General features: G+C 46.5%; 1 protein-coding gene across 2 annotated transcripts in view; it reads left to right on the top strand.

Moving 5' to 3' along the window:
* wdr62 (WD repeat domain 62) overlaps window positions 1-21,180 on the top strand; it is a 65,564-nt gene that overhangs the window by 42,558 nt on the left and 1,826 nt on the right. The window contains exons 22-30 of one of the 2 annotated variants that reach the window (XM_090218984.1): window positions 2,630-2,965; window positions 3,187-3,317; window positions 5,093-5,196; window positions 10,746-10,868; window positions 11,657-11,777; window positions 13,210-13,315; window positions 14,817-14,883; window positions 19,193-19,324; window positions 19,649-20,580. In XM_090218984.1, the coding sequence (XP_090075110.1) occupies window positions 2,630-2,965; window positions 3,187-3,317; window positions 5,093-5,196; window positions 10,746-10,868; window positions 11,657-11,777; window positions 13,210-13,315; window positions 14,817-14,883; window positions 19,193-19,324; window positions 19,649-20,580 (2,052 nt within the window). The remainder of the gene's footprint in view (window positions 1-2,629; window positions 2,966-3,186; window positions 3,318-5,092; window positions 5,197-10,745; window positions 10,869-11,656; window positions 11,778-13,209; window positions 13,316-14,816; window positions 14,884-19,192; window positions 19,325-19,648; window positions 20,581-21,180) is intronic. The other variant, XM_090218985.1, reaches the window with a different exon arrangement.

Below are 21,180 nucleotides of genomic sequence, written 5' to 3'. Positions count from 1 at the left end.
CGAACAGTGAATTTCAAACACAGATTCAACCACAAAGACCAGGGAGGTTTTCCAATACCTTGAAAGAAGGGCAGCTGTTGGTAGATGGGTAAGAATACATTTTTAAAAAGCACATTGAATATCCCTTTGAGCAAGGTGAAGTTATTAATTACACCTTGGATGGTGTATCAATACACCCAGTCACTACAAAGATACAGGCGTCCCTCCTAACTCAGTTGCCGGAGAGGAAGGAAACTGCTCAGGGATTTCACCGTGAGGCCAATGTTGACTATAAAACAGAGTTTAATGGCTGTGATAGGAGAAAACTGATGATCGATCAACAGCATTGTAGTTACTCCACAATACGAACCTAATTGACAGAGTGAAAAGGAAGCCTGTACAAAGTAAAACTGCAAATCCAATACATTACCGAGTACCACTCTCCATGTTTACATGCATAGTGGTGGCTGCATCATGTTATGGGTTATGCTTGTAATCGTTAAGGACTGGGGAGTTTTTCAGGATAAAAAATAAACCGAATGGAGCTAAGCACAGGCAACATCCTAGAGGGAAAACCTGGTTCAGTCTGCTTTTCCACCAGACACTGGGAGATGAATTCACCTTTCAGCAGGACAATAACCTAAAACACAAGGCCTAATCTACACTGGAGTTGCTTACCAAGAAGACAGTGAATGTTCCTGAGTGGCCGAGTTACAGTTTTGACTTGGCGAACAAAAATATAAACGCAACAAAATTATAAATGCAACATGTAAAGTGTTGGTTTCATCTGCTAAAATAAAAATCCCAGAAATGTTCCATACGCACAAAAAGCAGGGGGTTGCTGAAGTATAACTGTGTTTTAATACAGCTCCTATGTGGGGGGGGGGACTCATTCTGATTGGTTGGGCCTGGCTGCTAATTCGGTGGGCCTGTGCCCTCCCAGGATGCACCCCTGCCCAGTCATGCGAAATCCATAGATTAGGACAAGGTCCTAATTAATTTATTTGAATGAACTTTTAATTTAAAAAAAATATTTTAAAATTGTTGCATTCCCACTTTTGTTCAGTATAAAGCTGCATGAAAATCTATGGCAAAACTTTAAAATGGTTGTCTAGCAATGATCAACAACCAATTTGTCAGAGCTTGAAGAATTTAGAGAGAAAAAAAAAATCATGGGCAAATGTACAATGAAGGTGTTCAATGCTCTTTAGCCGCGTTCACCTTGGCAGTTTGAACTGTCTCCAACCCTATCGATTTGCACATCAATCCTTTTTCCTGCAGTCTGAACAGCCAAAAAGCACATGGGATCCACATTTCTACACATCCACATTCAAGCCACATTTAAAACCACCTTTGCCGGTGTCAGATATAAATCTGTGACTTGTCTGATCGGTCAAATCTGATTTTATTTTAAGTGTGTGGTTTTTTTCGACTGTTATTCAGCACAACTTGTTGCTTGCTTAGCTACTCACTCCATTGACACGTTGACAGGAACACGTGGTATGTTAGCTAACTAGCTTGTTAATGGTTTACAAAGAAATTAGTGTGTGTGTGTGTCAGAAAGCTCAAGAGCTAGCTTGCGAAGTGACCGCTGTGGCTAGCCGAAAAGGACTCGTTATGACAGTTGGATCGTCTTATCCTTTTGAGGCTTTAAAAAGTGTTCTTACGCTTTGATTTAGAACATTCAGAACTGAGACGTGTCCGTGGCAGGCATTGTTGTCACCCGTTGTTACTATGACAACTTGTCTTGTCAGTAAATGACTGCTGTCTGAACGCACACATCCGATTTGGTCACATGTAACTTGCTGTTTGGACAGTCAATAATTCAAAAACAAAACAAAATTTGTCTGCAGTGTAAACGAGGCTTTATAGACTTACCCAGAAAGACTTGCAGCTGTAATCGCTGCCAAAGGGGATTCAAACGTATTGACTCAGAGGTTTGAATACCTAAGTAGCTTAGCTTTCTGCTGTATGTTAAGTAGAGGGGTTTGAATACCTATGTAACTTAGCTTTCTGCTGTATGTTAAGTAGAGGGGTATGAATACCTTCTGAAAGCACTGGCTGTATGTTAAGTAGAGGGGTATGAATACCTTCTGAATGCACTGGCTGTATGTTAAGTAGAGGGGTATGAATACCTTCTGAAAGCACTAGTTGTATGTTAAGTAGAGGGGTATGAATACCTTCTGAATGCACTGGCTGTATGTTAAGTAGAGGGGTATGAATACCTTCTGAAAGCACTGGCTGTATGTTAAGTAGAGGGGTATGAATACCTTCTGAAAGCACTAGTTGTATGTTAAGTAGAGGGGTATGAATACCTTCTGAATGCACTGGCTGTATGTTAAGTAGAGGGGTTTGAATACCTTCTGAAAGCACTAGTTGTATGTTAAGTAGAGGGGTATGAATACCTTCTGAAAGCACTAGTTGTATGTTAAGTAGAGGGGTATGAATACCTTCTGAATGCACTGGCTGTATGTTAAGTAGAGGGGTATGAATACCTTCTGAAAGCACTGGCTGTATGTTAAGTGTTGTGACTCAGTCTTGTGGCAGTTCCCTCACTCTGATGGTCGGATGTTGCCTCTCGGGCTATGTTGGCATTGTGCACTTTAACAGAGCCTTCTTGTGATTTGAGATGGTCTCGTTATTATGTCAGGGTCCTGCAGCAGGCACCACTGTTCTCCCTGCCGAGCTCCAGGCAGCACACCTCCAGCCACGCGGGCGCTGGGCAGAGCATCTCAACCCCCTGGCCATCCGCTCTGTCCTGGAGACACACAGCCTGCAGCGCCCTCTCTCACCCACCCCCCGCAGAGCAGAGGGACCAGGAGAGGAGGAGGAGGAGGAGGATGAGGAGGAAGATTCATACTTCCACCCTCAGAGCCTGGACAGCCTGCTTGGAGAGGAGGAGGAGGAAGATGTGGCAGTGGTGGAGGAGGAGGAAGATGTGGTGGAGGAGGAAGATGTGGTGGAGGATGACGACAACGAAGATCAGGTCTGTTTTAAAGATAATATTTTTTTTATTTTCAAAAATTTAGAACCTACAACATACCACGTCTGAGATAAAAAAAAATAAAAAATATATATATTTTCAAAAATATATTTTTATTTTATTTTTTATTTTATTTTTTATCTCAGATGTGGTATGTTGTAGGTTCCATATTGTTATCACTCAGTCCAGACAAACAACACATTGACACATTTGTTATAATTTAGGGTTCTGGGTCTCTTCAGAGGCCCGGGTTCCTGGCCCTACCGGACAGTGACGACATGTTTGGTCCAGGCCTCAGTAGCTACGTTCTTTACCCGGCTAACAGCACCACGCTGTCCACTGGAGGAGGAGAGGGGTGAGTCAGAGTGGATCTGTCTGGTTGGACATCTAGTTACTGTTTCTCTCAAAATGAGTTGGATGTGGGGACGCTTTGTGTATGAGGTTATAGTTGTTTATGTAGGGCTGCTTTGTGTGTGTGTGTGTGTATATATACGTACATACATACACACAGTGGGGCAAAAAAGTATTTAGTCAGCCACCAATTGTGCAAGTTCTCCCACTTACAAATTACAGGCCTCTGATCTTTTTATCATAGGTACACTTCAACCGTGACAGACAAAATTAGAGAAAAAAAATCCAGAAAATCACATTGTAGGATTTTTAATGAATTTATTTGCAAATTATGGTGGAAAATAAGTATTTGGTCACCTACAAATAAGCAAGATTTCTGGCTCTCACAGACCTGTAACTTCTTCTTTAAGAGGCTCCTCTGTCCTCCACTCGTTACCTGTATTAATGGCACCTGTTTGAACTTGTTATCAGTATAAAAGACACCTGTCCACAACTTCACAGTCACACTCTAAACTCCACTATGGCCAAGACCAAAGAGCTGTCAAAGGACACCAGAAACAAAATTGTAGACCTGCACCAGGCTGGGAAGACTGAATCTGCAATAGGTAAGCAGCTTGGTTTGAAGAAATCAACGGTGGGAGCAATTATTAGGAAATGGAAGACATACAAGACCACTGATAATCTCCCTCAATCTGGGGCTCCACGCAAGATCTCACCCCGTGGGGTCAAAATGATCACAAGAAAGGTGAGCAAAAATCCCAGAACCACACGGGGGGACCTAGTGAATGACCTGCAGAGAGCTGGGACCAAAGTAACAAAGCCTACCATCAGTAACACACTACGCCGCCAGGGACTCAAATCCTGCAGTGCCAGACATGTCCCCCTGCTTAAGCCAATACATGTCCAGGCCCGTCTGAAGTTTGATAGAGAGCATTTGGATGATCCAGAAGAAGATTGGGAGAATGTCATATGGTCAGATGAAACCAAAATATAACTTTTTGGTAAAAACTCAACTCGTCGTGTTTGGAGGACAAAGAATGCTGAGTTGCATCCAAAGAACAAGAACACCATACCTACTGTGAAGCATGGGGGTGGAAACATCATGCTTTAGGGCTGTTTTTCTGCAAAGGGACCAGGACGACTGATCCGTGTAAAGGAAAGAATGAATAGGGCCATGTATCGTGAGATTTTTGAGTGAAAACCTCCTTCCATCAGCAAGGGCATTTAAGATGAAACATGGCTGGGTCTTTCAGCATGACAATGATCCCAAACACACCACCCGGGCAACGAAGGAGTGGCTTCGTAAGAAGCATTTCAAGGTCCTGGAGTGGCCTAGCCAGTCTCCAGATCTCAACCCCATAGAAAATCTTTGGAGGGAGTTGAAAGTCTGTGTTGCCCAGCAACAGCCCCAAAACATCACTGCTCTAGAGGAGATCTGCATGGAGGAATGGGCCAAAATACCAGCAACAGTGTGTGAAAACCTTGTGAAGACTTTTTGACCGAAAACGTTTGACCTCTGTCATTGCCAACAAAGGGTATATAACAAAGTATTGAGAAACTTTTGTTATTGACCAAATACTTATTTCCCACCATAATTTGCAAATAAATTCATTAAAAATCCTACAATGTGATTTTCTGGATTTTTCTTTCTCATTTTGTCTGTCATAGTTGAAGTGTACCTATGATGAAAATTACAGGCCTCTCATCTTTTTAAGTGGGAGAACTTGCACAATTGGTGGCTGACTAAATACTTTTTTGCCCCTGTGTGTGTGTGCGCAGTGAGTTTGGCCAGCGGCAGCAGGGCTGGGGAGGAGAGGACGAGCTGAGTCCAGACAGCGCCTGTTGTGTTGGTTCTGCAGAGAGCCAGGACCAACCCCAGGATGGTAGGACTAGTACACACGACTACTATAGTACAATTACTACCACTGCTCTACCATAATACTACTACTCTACTAACACCACTACATATACTAATATACTACTACAATACTACCACTACACTAATATACTACTACCACTACACTAATATACTACTACCACTACACTAATATACTACTACCACTACACTAATATACCACTACACTAATATACCACTACACTAATATACCACTACCACTACACTAATATACTACTACCACTACACTAATATACTACTACCACTACACTAATATACTACTACACTAATATACCACTACACTAATATACCACTACCACTACACTAATATACTACTACCACTACACTAATATACTACTACACTAATATACCACTACACTAATATACCACTACCACTACACTAATATACCACTACCACTACACTAATATACCACTACCACTACACTAATATACCACTACCACTACACTAATATACTACTACCACTACACTAATATACCACTACACTAATATACCACTACACTAATATACCACTACCACTACACTAATATACCACTACCACTACACTAATATACCACTACCACTACACTAATATACCACTACCACTACACTAATATACTACTACACTAATATACCACTACACTAATATACCACTACACTAATATACCACTACCACTACACTAATATACTACTACCACTACACTAATATACTACTACCACTACACTAATATACTACTACACTAATATACCACTACACTAATATACCACTACACTAATATACCACTACCACTACCACTACACTAATATACCACTACACTAATATACCACTACCACTACCACTACACTAATATACCACTACACTAATATACCACTACACTAATATACCACTACACTAATATACCACTACACTAATATACCACTACACTAATATACCACTACACTAATATACCACTACCACTACACTAATATACCACTACCACTACACTAATATACCACTACACTAATATACCACTACACTAATATACCACTACCACTACACTAATATACCACTACCACTACACTAATATACTACTACCACTACACTAATATACCACTACCACTACACTAATATACTACTACCACTACACTAATATACTACTACCACTACACTAATATACCACTACCACTACACTAATATACTACTACCACTACACTAATATACCACTACCACTACACTAATATACCACTACCACTACACTAATCTACCACTACACTAATATACCACTACCACTACACTAATATACCACTACCACTACACTAATATACTACTACCACTACACTAATATACTACTACCACTACACTAATATACTACTACCACTACACTAATATACTACTACCACTACACTAATATACTACTACCACTACACTAATATACTACTACCACTACCACTACACTAATATACCACTACCACTACACTAATATAATACTGTTACTATCACTACACTATTCAAATCAAAGTTTATTTGGCACGTGCGCTGAATACAACAGGTGTAGTAGACCTTACAGTGAAATGCTGAATACAACAGGTGTAGTAGACCTCACAGTGAAATGCCGAATACAACAGGTGTAGTAGACCTCACAGTGAAATGCTGAATACAACAGGTGTAGTAGACCTTACAGTGAAATGCTGAATACAACAGGTGTAGTAGACCTTACAGTGAAATGCTGAATACAACAGGTGTAGTAGACCTTACAGTGAAATGCTGAATACAACAGGTGTAGTAGACCTTACAGTGAAATGCTGAATACAACAGGTGTAGTAGACCTTACAGTGAAATGCTGAATACAACAGGTGTAGTAGACCTCACAGTGAAATGCTGAACACAACAGGTGTAGTAGACCTTACAGTGAAATGCTGAATACAACAGGTGTAGTAGACCTGACAGTGAAATGCTGAATACAACAGGTGTAGTAGACCTTACAGTGTAATGCTGAATACAACAGGTGTAGTAGACCTTACAGTGAAATGCCGAATACAGCAGGTGTAGTAGACCTGACAGTGAAATGCCGAATACAACAGGTGTAGTAGACCTCACAGTGAAATGCTGAATACAACAGGTGTAGTAGACCTTACAGTGAAATGCTGAATACAACAGGTGTAGTAGACCTTACAGTGAAATGCTGAATACAACAGGTGTAGTAGACCTCACAGTGAAATGCTGAGTACAACAGGTGTAGTAGACCTTACAGTGAAATGCTGAATACAACAGGTGTAGTAGACCTCACAGTGAAATGCTGAATACAACAGGTGTAGTAGACCTTACAGTGAAATGCTGAATACAACAGGTATAGTAGACCTTACAGTGAAATGCTGAATACAACAGGTGTAGTAGACCTTACAGTGAAATGCTGAATACAACAGGTGTAGTAAACCTTACAGTGAAATGCTGAATACAACAGGTGTAGTAAACCTTACAGTGAAATGCTGAATACAACAGGTGTAGTAGACCTGACAATGAAATGCTGAATACAACAGGTGTAGTAGACCTCACAGTGAAATGCTGAATACAACAGGTGTAGTAGACCTCACAGTGAAATGCTGAATACAACAGGTGTAGTAGACCTCACAGTGAAATGCTGAATACAACAGGTGTAGTAGACCTTACAGTGAAATGCTGAATACAACAGGTGTAGTAGACCTTACAGTGAAATGCTGAATACAACAGGTGTAGTAGACCTCACAGTGAAATGCTGAATACAACAGGTGTAGTAGACCTTACAGTGAAATGCTGAATACAACAGGTGTAGTAGACCTTACAGTGAAATGCTGAATACAACAGGTGTAGTAGACCTCACAGTGAAATGCTGAATACAACAGGTGTAGTAGACCTCACAGTGAAATGCTGAATACAACAGGTGTAGTAGACCTCACAGTGAAATGCTGAATACAACAGGTGTAGTAGACCTCACAGTGAAATGCTGAATACAACAGGTGTAGTAGACCTTACAGTGAAATGCTGAATACAACAGGTGTAGTAGACCTTACAGTGAAATGCTGAATACAACAGGTGTTGTAGACCTTACAGTGAAATGCTGAATACAACAGGTGTAGTAGACCTTACAGTGAAATGCTGAATACAACAGGTGTAGTAGACCTCACAGTGAAATGCTGAATACAACAGGTGTAGTAGACCTCACAGTGAAATGCTGAATACAACAGGTGTAGTAGAGGGGGGGAGCCAACTCGGCTTCATCATTCACTGAATCAGATGGCTCATTCATCAGAAAACCCACTGATATTGCCAACCTACTTTAATGACTTCTTCATTGACAAGATAAATTTAGGCATGACATGCCAGCAACAAACGCCGACACTACACATCCAAGTATATCTGACCAAATTATGAAAGACCAGAATTGTACTTTTGAATTATGTAAAGTGAGTGTGGAAGAGGTGAAAAGGGGTGTTGTTGTCAACAATGACAAGCCACCGGGTCTGACAATATGAATGGATGATATTTCCACCCCTATTAGCCTGTAGATACTGACTCCCTGACTCCTCTCCTCTCGTCTCCCCCTGTAGATACTGACTCCTCTTGTCTCCCCCTGTAGATACTGACTCCTCTCCTCTCGTCTCCCCCTGTAGATACTGACTCCTCTCCTCTTGTCTCCCCCTGTAGATACTGACTCCTCTCCTGTCTCTCCCTGTAGATACTGACTCCTCTCCTGTCTCCCGCTGTAGATACTGACTCCTCTCGTCTTGTCTCCCCCTACAGATACTGACTCCCTGACTCCTCTCCTCTTGTCTCACCCTGTAGATACTGACTCCTCTCCTCTTGTCTCCCCCTGTAGATACTGACTCCTCTCCTCTTGTCTCCCCCTGTAGATACTGACTCCTCTCGTCTTGTCTCCCCCTACAGATACTGACTCCTCTCCTCTCGTCTCCCCCTGTAGATACTGACTCCTATCCCTGTAGATACTGACTCCTCTCCTCTTGTCTCTCCCTGTAGATACTGACTCCTCTCCTCCTGTCTCCCCCTGTAGATACTGACTCCTCTCCTCCTGTCTCCCCCTGTAGATACTGACTCCTCTCCTCTTGTCTCTCCCTGTAGATACTGACTCCTCTCCTCCTGTCTCCCCCTGTAGATACTGACTCCTCTCCTCCTGTCTCCCCCTGTAGATACTGACTCCTCTCCCTGTAGATACTGACTCCTCTTCTCCCCCTACAGATACTGACTCCTCTCCTCCTGTCTCCCCCTGTAGATACTGACTCCTCTTCTCCCCCTGTAGATACTGACTCCTCTCCTCCTGTCTCCCCCTGTAGATACTGACTCCTCTTCTCCCCCTGTAGATACTGACTCCTCTCCTCCCCCTGTAGATACTGACTCCTCTCCTGTCTCCCCCTGTAGATACTGACTCCTCTCCCTGTAGATACTGACTCCTCTCCTCCTGTCTCCCCCTGTAGATACTGACTCCTCTTCTCCCCCTGTAGATACTGACTCCTCTCCTCCCCCTGTAGATACTGACTCCTCTTCTCCCCCTGTAGATACTGACTCCTCTTCTCCTGTCTCCCCCTGTAGATACTGACTCCTCTTCTCCCCCTGTAGATACTGACTCCTCTTCTCCCCCTGTAGATACTGACTCCTCTCCTCTTGTCTCTCCCTGTAGATACTGACTCCTCTCCTCCTGTCTCCCCCTGTAGATACTGACTCCTCTCCTCCTGTCTCCCCCTGTAGATACTGACTCCTCTCCCTGTAGATACTGACTCCTCTTCTCCCCCTACAGATACTGACTCCTCTCCTCCTGTCTCCCCCTGTAGATACTGACTCCTCTTCTCCCCCTGTAGATACTGACTCCTCTCCTCCTGTCTCCCCCTGTAGATACTGACTCCTCTTCTCCCCCTGTAGATACTGACTCCTCTCCTCCCCCTGTAGATACTGACTCCTCTCCTGTCTCCCCCTGTAGATACTGACTCCTCTCCCTGTAGATACTGACTCCTCTCCTCCTGTCTCCCCCTGTAGATACTGACTCCTCTTCTCCCCCTGTAGATACTGACTCCTCTCCTCCCCCTGTAGATACTGACTCCTCTTCTCCCCCTGTAGATACTGACTCCTCTTCTCCTGTCTCCCCCTGTAGATACTGACTCCTCTTCTCCCCCTGTAGATACTGACTCCTCTTCTCCCCCTGTAGATACTGACTCCTCTCCTCCCCCTGTAGATACTGACTCCTCTCCTCCTGTCTCCCCCTGTAGATACTGACTCCTCTCCCTGTAGATACTGACTCCTCTCCTCCTGTCTCCCCCTGTAGATACTGACTCCTCTTCTCCCCCTGTAGATACTGACTCCTCTCCTCCCCCTGTAGATACTGACTCCTCTTCTCCCCCTGTAGATACTGACTCCTCTTCTCCTGTCTCCCCCTGTAATTACTGACTCCTCTTCTCCCCCTGTAGATACTGACTCCTCTTCTCCTGTCTCCCCCTGTAGATACTGACTCCTCTCCCTGTAGATACTGACTCCTCTTCTCCCCTTACAGATACTGACTCCTCTTCTCCCCCTACAGATACTGACTCCCTGAGCCAGGTGAGTTCTACAGGTAGTTCTGGAGTGGAGGAAGAGGAGGAAGATCCACAGACACTCCTTAGACAACACTTTGACACCATGGCCAACCACCTGAGCAACGAGGGTACGGATGATGATGATGATGATGATGGTGATGTAATGAGCCACAAGCCTCTTGTCTGGGTCAGAGTATGTGAGTCGAGCGGTCGGAAATCTCTCTCCTCGCTCACAGAGCGGCGAGCAACTGCCCCAGTTGTTCCACGTCCTTCCCCAACCTCTCCTCGCTCACAGAGCGGCGAGCAACTGCCCCAGTTGTTCCACGTCCTTCCCCAACCTCTCCTCGCTCCCAGAGCGGCGCGCAACTGCCCCAGTTGTTCCACGTCCTTCCCCAACCTCTCCTCGCTCACAGAGCGGCGCGCAACTGCCCCAGTTGTTCCACGTCCTTCCCCAACCTCTCCTCGCTCACAGAAAGTAAAAAAATGTAAACTACCGTCATTCCAAATTGGCTCCATTCGTTAAAATCACCGTTTTAGCCAACACCAAACTACCTGGATCTACCAAATCTACCTCCTTTGACAGTAACTAAAGCAAGGGTCTATAGCAGCAGACGAGTAGACGACAGATGCATGCTGGGCCGGGCGTCCCCTGAACTCATGAAGTGAGCTATACTGGCGCGGGTGAGAAGGTCTTTGGGGAAACTTGCTCCGCGCTGCAGGCGAGTTGGACAGGCTCCGCTCCAGCTCACATACTCTGGTCTGGGTCTAACCCTAACCAGGCCGTCGGACAGACGGATGTGGTTGTGAGTCTAGGCTAGTGTCTCGTAAACCATTTTTTACAATTTGGTAACAGTTAGGATGTATTGTAAGTACAGTTTGTAGCTAGCTATAACTGCTATCTGTTCTGCCCCTGTAGAGAGGTTTGAGACTGACCTGTCCAGTCTACAGACTCCACCCATAGAGACCGAGAGCCTCTTCCTCAACCCCCGATTCAGCATCTCTACACGCTTCCTGTCTCGTTTCCAGAGCCGACTCCGGTCAGTAACGCCTTGCCTCAATCACCACCTCACCTTATGCCGCATTCAAAACAACTGGGAACCTGGGAATCTCCAACGTCAGTGCATTCAAGACTAGGAAAACTAGGAACTCTGGGGGGGGGGGTGGCAGTATTCCAGCTCGGAATTCATAGTTGGAAACTCGGGCATCTTTCTAGAGCTCTGACTTTCCGACCTGAAGATCACGGACGTCATGATTACACCTTTTTTTCCCCAAGAGTTCCCAGTTGTCTTGAAAGCACCATTTACCTTAGTCACACTTTACCTCAATAACGCCTCGCCTCAGTCACACCTCCCCCTGCCTCAGTCACACACCCCCCCTGCCTCAGTCACACACCCCCCTGCCTCAGTCACACCTCCCCCTGCCTCAGTCACACCTCCCCCTGCCTCAGTCACACCTCCCCCTGCCTCGGTCACACCTCCCCCTGCCTCGGTCACACCTCCCCCTGCCTCGGTCACACCTCCCCCTGCCTCGGTCACACCTCCCCCTGCCTCGGTCACACCTCCCCCTGCCTCGGTCACACCTCCCCCTGCCTCGGTCACACCTCCCCCTGCCTCGGTCACACCTGCCTCGGTCACACCTGCCTCGGTCACACCTCCCCCTGCCTCGGTCACACCTCCCCCTGCCTCGGTCACCCCTGCCTCGGTCACACCTGCCTCGGTCACACCTGCCTCGGTCACACCTGCCTCGGTCACACCTGCCTCGGTCACACCTGCCTCGGTCACACCTGCCTCGGTCACACCTGCCTCGGTCACACCTGCCTCGGTCACACCTCCCCCTGCCTCGGTCACACCTCCCCCTGCCTCGGTCACACCTCCCCCTGCCTCGGTCACACCTGCCTCGGTCACACCTGCCTCGGTCACACCTGCCTCGGTCACACCTGCCTCGGTCACACCTGCCTCGGTCACACCTGCCTCGGTCACACCTCCCCCTGCCTCGGTCACACCTCCCCCTGCCTCGGTCACACCTCCCCCTGCCTCGGTCACACCTCCCCCTGCCTCGGTCACACCTCCCCCTGCCTCGGTCACACCTGCCTCGGTCACACCTCCCCCTGCCTCGGTCACACCTGCCTCGGTCACACCTCCCCCTGCCTCGGTCACACCTGCCTCGGTCACACCTCCCCCTGCCTCGGTCACACCTGCCTCGGTCACACCTCCCCCTGCCTCGGTCACACCTCCCCCTGCCTCGGTCACACCTCCCCCTGCCTCGGTCACACCTCCCCCTGCCTCGGTCACACCTCCCCCTGCCTCGGTCACACCTCCCCCTGTATTGATGCAGTGTGCGGTTAATATTCACATACATCACTGACGTGTGTCCAGGAGTATCAAGATATACTGTATATTGATTCAATCATGCAATGTGTACTTGTTTAGTTTTTAAAACCTGTCCTAATTCTTATCCGTGGCGTGTTAGTGGTCCTGGTTCTGCCCTGCGTCCTGCTCCTCTCCCGCCCAGCATCACTGAGGAGCCCAGCAGCCAGTCCTCACCTGACCCGACCCCCAGCCTCAACACTACTCAGGTACTGGCCTGTTCCTCACTTATCTTGTTCGCTGATTCCTCCGCCCAAAATGTGAGGAAGATCTGGTGGAACACGGCGTGAATATTGGCCTTCGTTAGGATACAGAGTGGCAGGAGATTTCTCCCGGAGTATTGCTCATTGGTTTAAAGGCCCAGTGCAGAATAATTCCTGTGTTTTTATATATATATTTTCACAATGAGGTTGGAATAATTCTGTGAAATTGTGGTAAATGGCCTTTTTCGTGTAAGAGCTGTTTGAAAAGACAGCCTGAAATTTCTGCCCGTTTTTGGTGGGATGGAGTTTTTGGCCTGCCTGATGACATCACTAGGTGGTAAATGAGTTAGTAGACCAATAAGAGAGTTCCAAGCCAGAGTTCCAAGCCAGAGTTCCAAGCCAGAGTTCCAAGCCAGAGTTCCAAGCCAGAGTTCCAAGCCAGAGTTCCAAGCCAGAGTTCCAAGCCAGAGTTCCAAGCCAGAGTTCCAAGCCAGAGTTCCAAGCCAGAGTTCCAAGCCAGAGTTCCAAGCCAGAGTTCCAAGCCAGAGTTCCAAGCCAGAGTTCCAAGCCAGAGTTCCAAGCCAGAGTTCCAAGCCTCTACTAATAACAGCTAGCTGTCTGATTTCCTCTCCCTACTCCCAGACAGTCCTAGCAAAACTCTTTCTTCAGAAGTTGCTATTTGTTAAGAAGCTATTTTTGTTTTCAATTAAAATTGTCAAAAAACAATCTTAGTAAGGTACTTGTTACCCATCAATTCTGACATTGAGATAAAAAAGTATATACTGTTACATTGGACCTATAATTGTCTTAATCTACCAATCATTTCCCACAACACCTTCCCCCACGTGTCTTGTGCATCTGTTCTATCGGCCCGAAGTTTCAGCTTGAGACTCTTACTGAGAACATTTTCCCCGCAAACACGGACCTCCCGGTCACGGCCGGTTACGACAGAGCCTGGGCGCGAACCCCAGGGACTCTGATGGCACAGCTGGCGCTGCAGTACAGCGCCCTTAACCACTGCGCCACCCGGGAGGCCCCTCGACCACAGATTTTAGGGGGGTAGTCTTTGTTCTTCTCGTGAAGCCATTCGTTAGTTAGCTATGTCCTTTGCTAGTTGGAAGGTAGGACCTATTGTATTCTTCTCCCTTTGAGGTTAGAGGGAATGTTTTTTTTGCTAGCACACCACAAGTTCCTACCCGAGTCCTGCCTCCATTTGGAGCCACGCCTCACCGTCGTGTGATTCGCTAAAATTAAATGATGACAAATACTTTACTCAGTGAGGTCATTCACAAATAATTCCATGGTCACTCCCACTAAGACCAATTTTGAATGGTTGATTTTTACCAGGCTTATAGCCACTGAGCGAGGTTAGTTCCTCACCAACACGCAGAACACAAAGATACACATCAGGGCCAGATCCTAAGCTGAGATGCAAATCATATTTTGATGTTAATCTCCCATAAAAGTTCATGAAAGTCACTGAAGATGTTTTTTTTGCTATCTACAGGCCAACTCCAAGCAGTTTGTCGTGAGCACTACTACAGAATCTGTTCAAGAGGAGAGCCAGACCCCTGGTGAGTACTCGTCTAGAGGTAGACTGATGTGGTGTAGGGTTTCCAGTTCGGAGGAAAATGCGGAGCCGGATTTTAAAAATGTATGTATCGGGACATGTTAACGCGTTAGGGTGTCGTGTTAACGCGTTAGGGTGTCGTGTTAACGCATTAGGGTGTCGTGTTAACGCGTTAGGGTGTCGTGTTAACGCGTTAGGGTGTCGTGTTAACGCGTTAGGGTGTCGTGTTAACGCGTTAGGGTGTCGTGTTAACGCGTTAGGGTGTCGTGTTAACGCGTTAGGGTGTCGTGTTAACGCGTTAGGGTGTCGTGTTAACGCGTTAGGGTGTCGTGTTAACGCGTTAGGGTGTCGTGTTAACGCATTAGGGTGTCGTGTTAACGCATTAGGGTGTCGTGTTAACGCATTAGGGTGTCGTGTTAACGCATTAGGGTGTCGTGTCAACGCATTAGGGTGTCGTGTTAACGCATTAGGGTGTCGTGTTAGGGTGTCGTGTTAATGCATTAGGGTGTCGTGTTAACGCGTTAGGGTGTCGTGTTAACGCATTAGGGTGTCGTGTTAACGCATTAGGGTGTTGTGTTAACGCATTAGGGTGTCGTGTTAACGCATTAGGGTGTCGTGTCAACGCATTAGGGTGTCGTGTTAACGCATTAGGGTGTCGTATTAACGCATTAGGGTGTCGTGTTAACGCATTAGGGTGTCGTGTTAACGCGTTAGGGTGTCGTGTTAACGCGTTAGGGTGTCGTGTTAACGCATTAGGGTGTCGTGTTAACGCATTAGGGTGTCGTGTTAACGCATTAGGGTGTCGTGTTAACGCATTAGGGTGTCGTATTAACGCATTAGGGTGTCGTGTTAACGCATTAGGGTGTCGTGTTAGGGTGTCGTGTTAATGCATTAGGGTGTCGTGTTAACGCATTAGGGTGTCGTGTTAGGGTGTCGTGTTAGCGCATTAGGGTGTCGTATTAACGCATTAGGGTGTCGTGTCAACGCATTAGGGTGTCGTATTAACGCATTAGGGTGTCGTGTTAACGCATTAGGGTGTCGTGTTAACGCATTAGGGTGTCGTGTTAACGCATTAGGGTGTCGTGTTAGGGTGTCGTGTTAGCGCATTAGGGTGTCGTGTTAGGGTGTCGTGTTAGCGCATTAGGGTGTCGTGTTAACGCATTAGGGTGTCGTGTTAACGCATTAGGGTGTCGTGTTAGGGTGTCGTGTTAGCGCATTAGGGTGTCGTGTTAGGGTGTCGTGTTAGCGCATTAGGGTGTCGTGTTAGGGTGTCGTGTTAGCGCATTAGGGTGTCGTGTTAGGGTGTCGTGTTAACGCATGAGGGTGTCGTGTTAACGCATTAGGGTGTCGTGTTAACGCATGAGGGTGTCGTGTTAACGCATGAGGGTGTCGTGTTAACGCATGAGGGTGTCGTGTTAACGCATGAGGGTGTCGTGTTAACGCATGAGGGTGTCGTGTTAACGCATGAGGGTGTCGTGTTAACGCATGAGGGTGTCGTGTTAACGCATGAGGGTGTCGTGTTAACGCATGAGGGTGTCGTGTTAACGCATTAGGGTGGCGTGTTAACGCATTAGGGTGTCGTGTTAGGGTGTCGTGTTAACGCATTAGGGTGTCGTGTTAACGCATGAGGGTGTCGTGTTAACGCATTAGGGTGGCGTGTTAACGCATTAGGGTGTCGTGTTAACGCATTAGGGTGTCGTGTTAGGGTGTCGTGTTAGCGCATTAGGGTGTCGTGTTAGGGTGTCGTGTTAGCGCATTAGGGTGTCGTGTTAACGCATTAGGGTGTCAACCCACCCTGCTCAAAATCACATTTTAGATGATTTGTAATTCATTTTAACGGAGTAGAAATTAGCCTGTAAAGTTGTACTGAAGTCGAATGATGTTCTTATACCAACGTGACAGGTTTTTCTCAAAAGCAAAACACAGTCTGCTGCATCTTCATCCCTGCTATAAATCATAAATTATTATATTATTATTATTCAAATATAATATTTGCAAATGACTTGTCCTAAAGGCTATTTGTATGAACATTTTTAAATAATAAATAACAAAACACAGCTATTTTCAAATTGTCATTAGGCCTAATAGATAGCATAACATGGCTGTCTACGAACACCAGGGCCGGCCGGTCGGTCATGGCTAGAAGGGATCCAACTTTTGTCAAAATAACGTCAGATTTGACTTTTCGTAGCAGGTTAGGAGAATTAGGTTAAAGTTAGGAAAAGGATTAGGGTTAGCTAAAACACCTTCTAGCCAGGACCGGGTTAGGGTTAGCTAAAACGCCTTCTAGCCAGGACCGGGTTAGGGTTAGCTAAAACGCCTTCTAGCCAGGACCGGGTTAGGGTTAGCTAAAACGCCTTCTAGCCAGGACCGGGCCGCCCTGCTCCCCATTTCCGCTGCGGTACGGCACCAGAAATAAAATTAATTATCAAATACATTTTGGACAATCATATTCAATATGTAAATAAGCCAAATTCATTCAGACTGGTTCATTGAGAGAGCGCTTGTTTTACAGTGCTCCTGTGAAATGAGGCCCGCGTCAGGCGTTCATGAAAGCACTTGTTTCCAAAGCTCATGACATTAATAAATGTTATGCTTATTGTAATTTGAACTGTCGTGACTCGTGTCGTGTGATATACAGTTGAAGTCGGAAGTTTACATACACCTTAGCCAAATACATTTAAACTCAATTTTTCACAATTCCTGACATTTAATCCTTGTAGAAATTCCATTTTAGGTCAGTTAGGATCACCACTTTATTTTAAGAATGTGAAATGTCAGAATAATAGTAGAGAGAATTATTTATTTCAGCTTTTATTTCTTTCATCACATTCCCAGTGGGTCAGAAGTTTACATACACTCAATTAGTATTTGGTAGCATTGCCTTTAAATTGCTTAACTTGGGTCAAACATTTAAGGTAGCCTTCCACAAGCTTCCCACAATAAGTTGGGTGAATTTTGGCCCATTCCTCCTGACAGAGCTGGTGTAACTGAGTCAGGTTTGTGTCTCCTTGCTCACACACAATTATTCAGTTCTGCCCACAAATGTTTGATAGGATTTAGGTCAGGGCTTTGCTATGGCCACTCCAATACCTTGACTTTGTTGTCCTTAAGCCATTTTGCCACAACTTCGGAAGTATTCTTGGGGTCATTGTTCATTTGGAAGACCCAATTGCGACCAAGTTTTAACTTCCTGACTGATGTCCTTGAGCTGTTGCTTCAATATATCCACATAATTTTCCTGCCTCATGATGCCATCTATTTTGTGAAGTGCACCAGTCCCTCCTGCAGCGAAGCAACCCCACAACATGATACTGCCACCCCCGTGCTTCACGGATGGGATGGTGTTCTTCGGCTTGCAATCCTCCCCCCTTTTTTTCCTCCAAACATAACGATGGTCATTATGGCCAAACAGTTCTATTTTTGTTTCATCAGACCAATGTCAATTAGCCTATCAGAAGCTTGACGTCACTGAATAATCTCAACTGAAGTCACCAATTGCTCATGACACACATCATTACTCTATCAATCCATTCCAAATGTTGATACTATACATGACACAGGCAAGGAATATGTCGATCTGGCCTAGGACAGCAGTAGAACTACTAGGACTGGGCCCGACGAACACAATCATTGGCCTCTAATTTACTTGACTGTGGCGGTGGACCTTGGTCTGCTCAAAGTGAGCCACTGCTATTGGGAAGTTAAAACTGTCCAACTCCTTGGAGCAGCTCGATGCACATCAGCCTCGCTACTTTGTCCTCAAGAAGGAGGGATCTTGAGGCTGTCTTTACTAGTTTGGAGAACGAGTCTCCTCTCGGCTGGCACACTGGAACTGGGGATAATCACTATTTTATTTTTCTCCAGGACAATTTGGCCGGCAACAAATTTATGTATCGGCTTTAAATGTTTTGAAACAACCAAAAGCCAGAATTTACTGGCTAAGAGAAACCGTGTGGTGGATGCTGTAGTGAGTGTGGGTATAAACCTGTCATCTCATGTTGGTTGCTAGGAGAATCATCCAGAACCATCCAGTGGGGTTAAGGTCTGATGTGGGCTTGTCTGTCTGTCTGCTAGCTGGTTGATGGTCTGTCTGCTGGTTGATGGTCTGTCTGCTGGTTGATGGTCTGTCTGCTGGTTGATGGTCTGTCTGTCTGCTGGCTGGTTGATGGTCTGTCTGTTTGTCTGTCTGCTGGTTGATGGTCTGTCTGTCTGCTGGTCTGTCTGTCTGTCTGTCTGCTGGTTGATGGTCTGTCTGTCGATGGTCTGTCTGTCTGTCTGCCCGCTGGTTGACTGTTGCTGTAACAATCCAGTGAGGGGTGCGGAGTGTCATCCAACGTCTTTAAAGAGGCGCTCCTCTTCGGTCCAGCAGACTCCCCAACCCCGCCATCCCCTACGCAGCCGCAAAACCATAGCTGTTCTACACTGGAGAGACACTCTGGGAGGTGTGTGTGTGGTCGATCCACAACAGCATTGATTGTAACTCACCTTGTGTTATGGGATAGCTAGACTTGGTTCTCTGTATCCTTGTCTCCATCTCTCTCTGGGGTTCCACTGGTGCTGGCAGTCTGCTCTGATGTATAAATCAACACGGGGTGATAATCTGGTTTCTAGGATGCAATGTGAGACTTTATGTTACAATAAACCAGCATTTCTCCCATCCTGGTCCTGGGGACCCAACGATGTGTACTATGATCAGGATGGAGAAACAGTGGAGTAAATAACCCTGAATGTCATTGACCTGCTGTCTTTCTGTTCCGACCTGTCAGATGTGCCCGATAAAACCCTGAGGTCTCAGTCTAGTGGTCCATCATCATCATCCAGCTCCACCCTCAAACCCTCCCAGCCCGGCCTGGACAAGGAGCCCCTGACCCGGCTGCCTCGCCAGCGTTACATGGGCACCACCACCAGCTCCAGAGCCAAGAGGTCCCAGGGTGAGGGCCTGAACATCTCCCCGACTGAGGAGCACCCTGCTGGGGGGAAGATCATGGAGGCGAGAGCCTCATCCCCCCAGGACCTCCAGAACATTACAGACCCGGAGTGCAAGGAGAATCTGCCGCCCCCTGTAGTCCCGCCACCTGTAGTCCAGCCCCCTGTATCCCACACCACCACCCCTTCCTCAGTGGAGCCTCCTGCTCCTGCCAGCCAGCCTCCCTCCGTCCCTCCTTCTCCTGCGGGGAACCACAGAGCCAGAGCAGCTCTCCACCTGGACCTGGCTGTGCCCTCTGACCCCCCCACCCCAACCTTCCCTCTGGCCTCCCACAAGTCCCAGAGGAGGTTTGGAGACTCGACCCGTCCGACCCGCCACGCCTTGGTCACCCCAACTGAGATGCGTTCTCTTGGGAAGGAGGCGAAGAGGTGCCTCCGTAACATGGAGGACAGCTTGGGGCCATGGGGAGGATTACCAGGGCTCCGCAGCAGCCCAGCCCCCACCACGTCTCCGGCCTCCACCACGTCTCCGGCCCCCCATCTGTGCCCAACCCTCCCTCAGGCCCAGCTCACTGAGAACCCCTCCCATCTGCCCCAGCTGCAGCAGGCTAGCGACAGTCCTGTGTCTGGTTCTGCCTGTTCCTTCCCTCTCCACGGTGACTCTGGTCTCCACGGTGACTCTGTAGAGGAAACCCTGAACCTTCAGATGTGTCACCAGGTGGCCAACGAGTTGAGGCACACCATGAGAAGAGCCGTCACATTCTACAACAAGGTCAGATTACAAACGTATTAAAAATTATATTCACTAGCTTTTCAAAGATTCACGTGTTATCAAGTTTTAACGAGCCTGGCCCAACATTTCATCTGAGCCTTTATTCTTTCAAAGGGGTACTGCTGATTTTGAGATATTTCAGTCATTTCTCTACTTACCCGGAGAGTCAGAACTCATGGATAGCATTTTTTTTTTATCTCTGCGTGCAGTTTGGAGATGGAAGTTAGCATGACGTTAGCTTAGCGCAAATGCAGTTTGGAGATTGAAGTTAGCATGTCGTTAGCTTAGTGCAAATGCAGTTTGGAGATGGAAGTTAGCATGTCGTTAGCTTAGCGCAAATGCAGTTTGGAGATGGAAGTTAGCATGTCGTTAGCTTAGCGCAAATGCAGTTTGGAGAGTAGCATGTCGTTAGCTTAGCGCAAATGCTTTTAGTATCCCGGTAACAGTAGCCAGCTCCTCTCAAAAGCAGGGGCATAAACTGTCTAACTACTCAAACTGGGTGGTTGGTCATTTATAGTCTTACAAAGCTATACATAGTAATTGATATTTTATAAATGTTTTGTTCATCTCAATGATAATCATAAAATAGCAGATTCTATC

Source organism: Oncorhynchus mykiss, chromosome 24, assembly GCF_057628025.1.
Source record: "Oncorhynchus mykiss isolate SJ-2025 chromosome 24, ASM5762802v1, whole genome shotgun sequence".
Classification (NCBI taxonomy): domain Eukaryota; kingdom Metazoa; phylum Chordata; class Actinopteri; order Salmoniformes; family Salmonidae; genus Oncorhynchus; species Oncorhynchus mykiss.
Note: the sequence above shows the minus strand (reverse complement) of the source record. Positions and strands in the feature narration are given on the sequence as shown.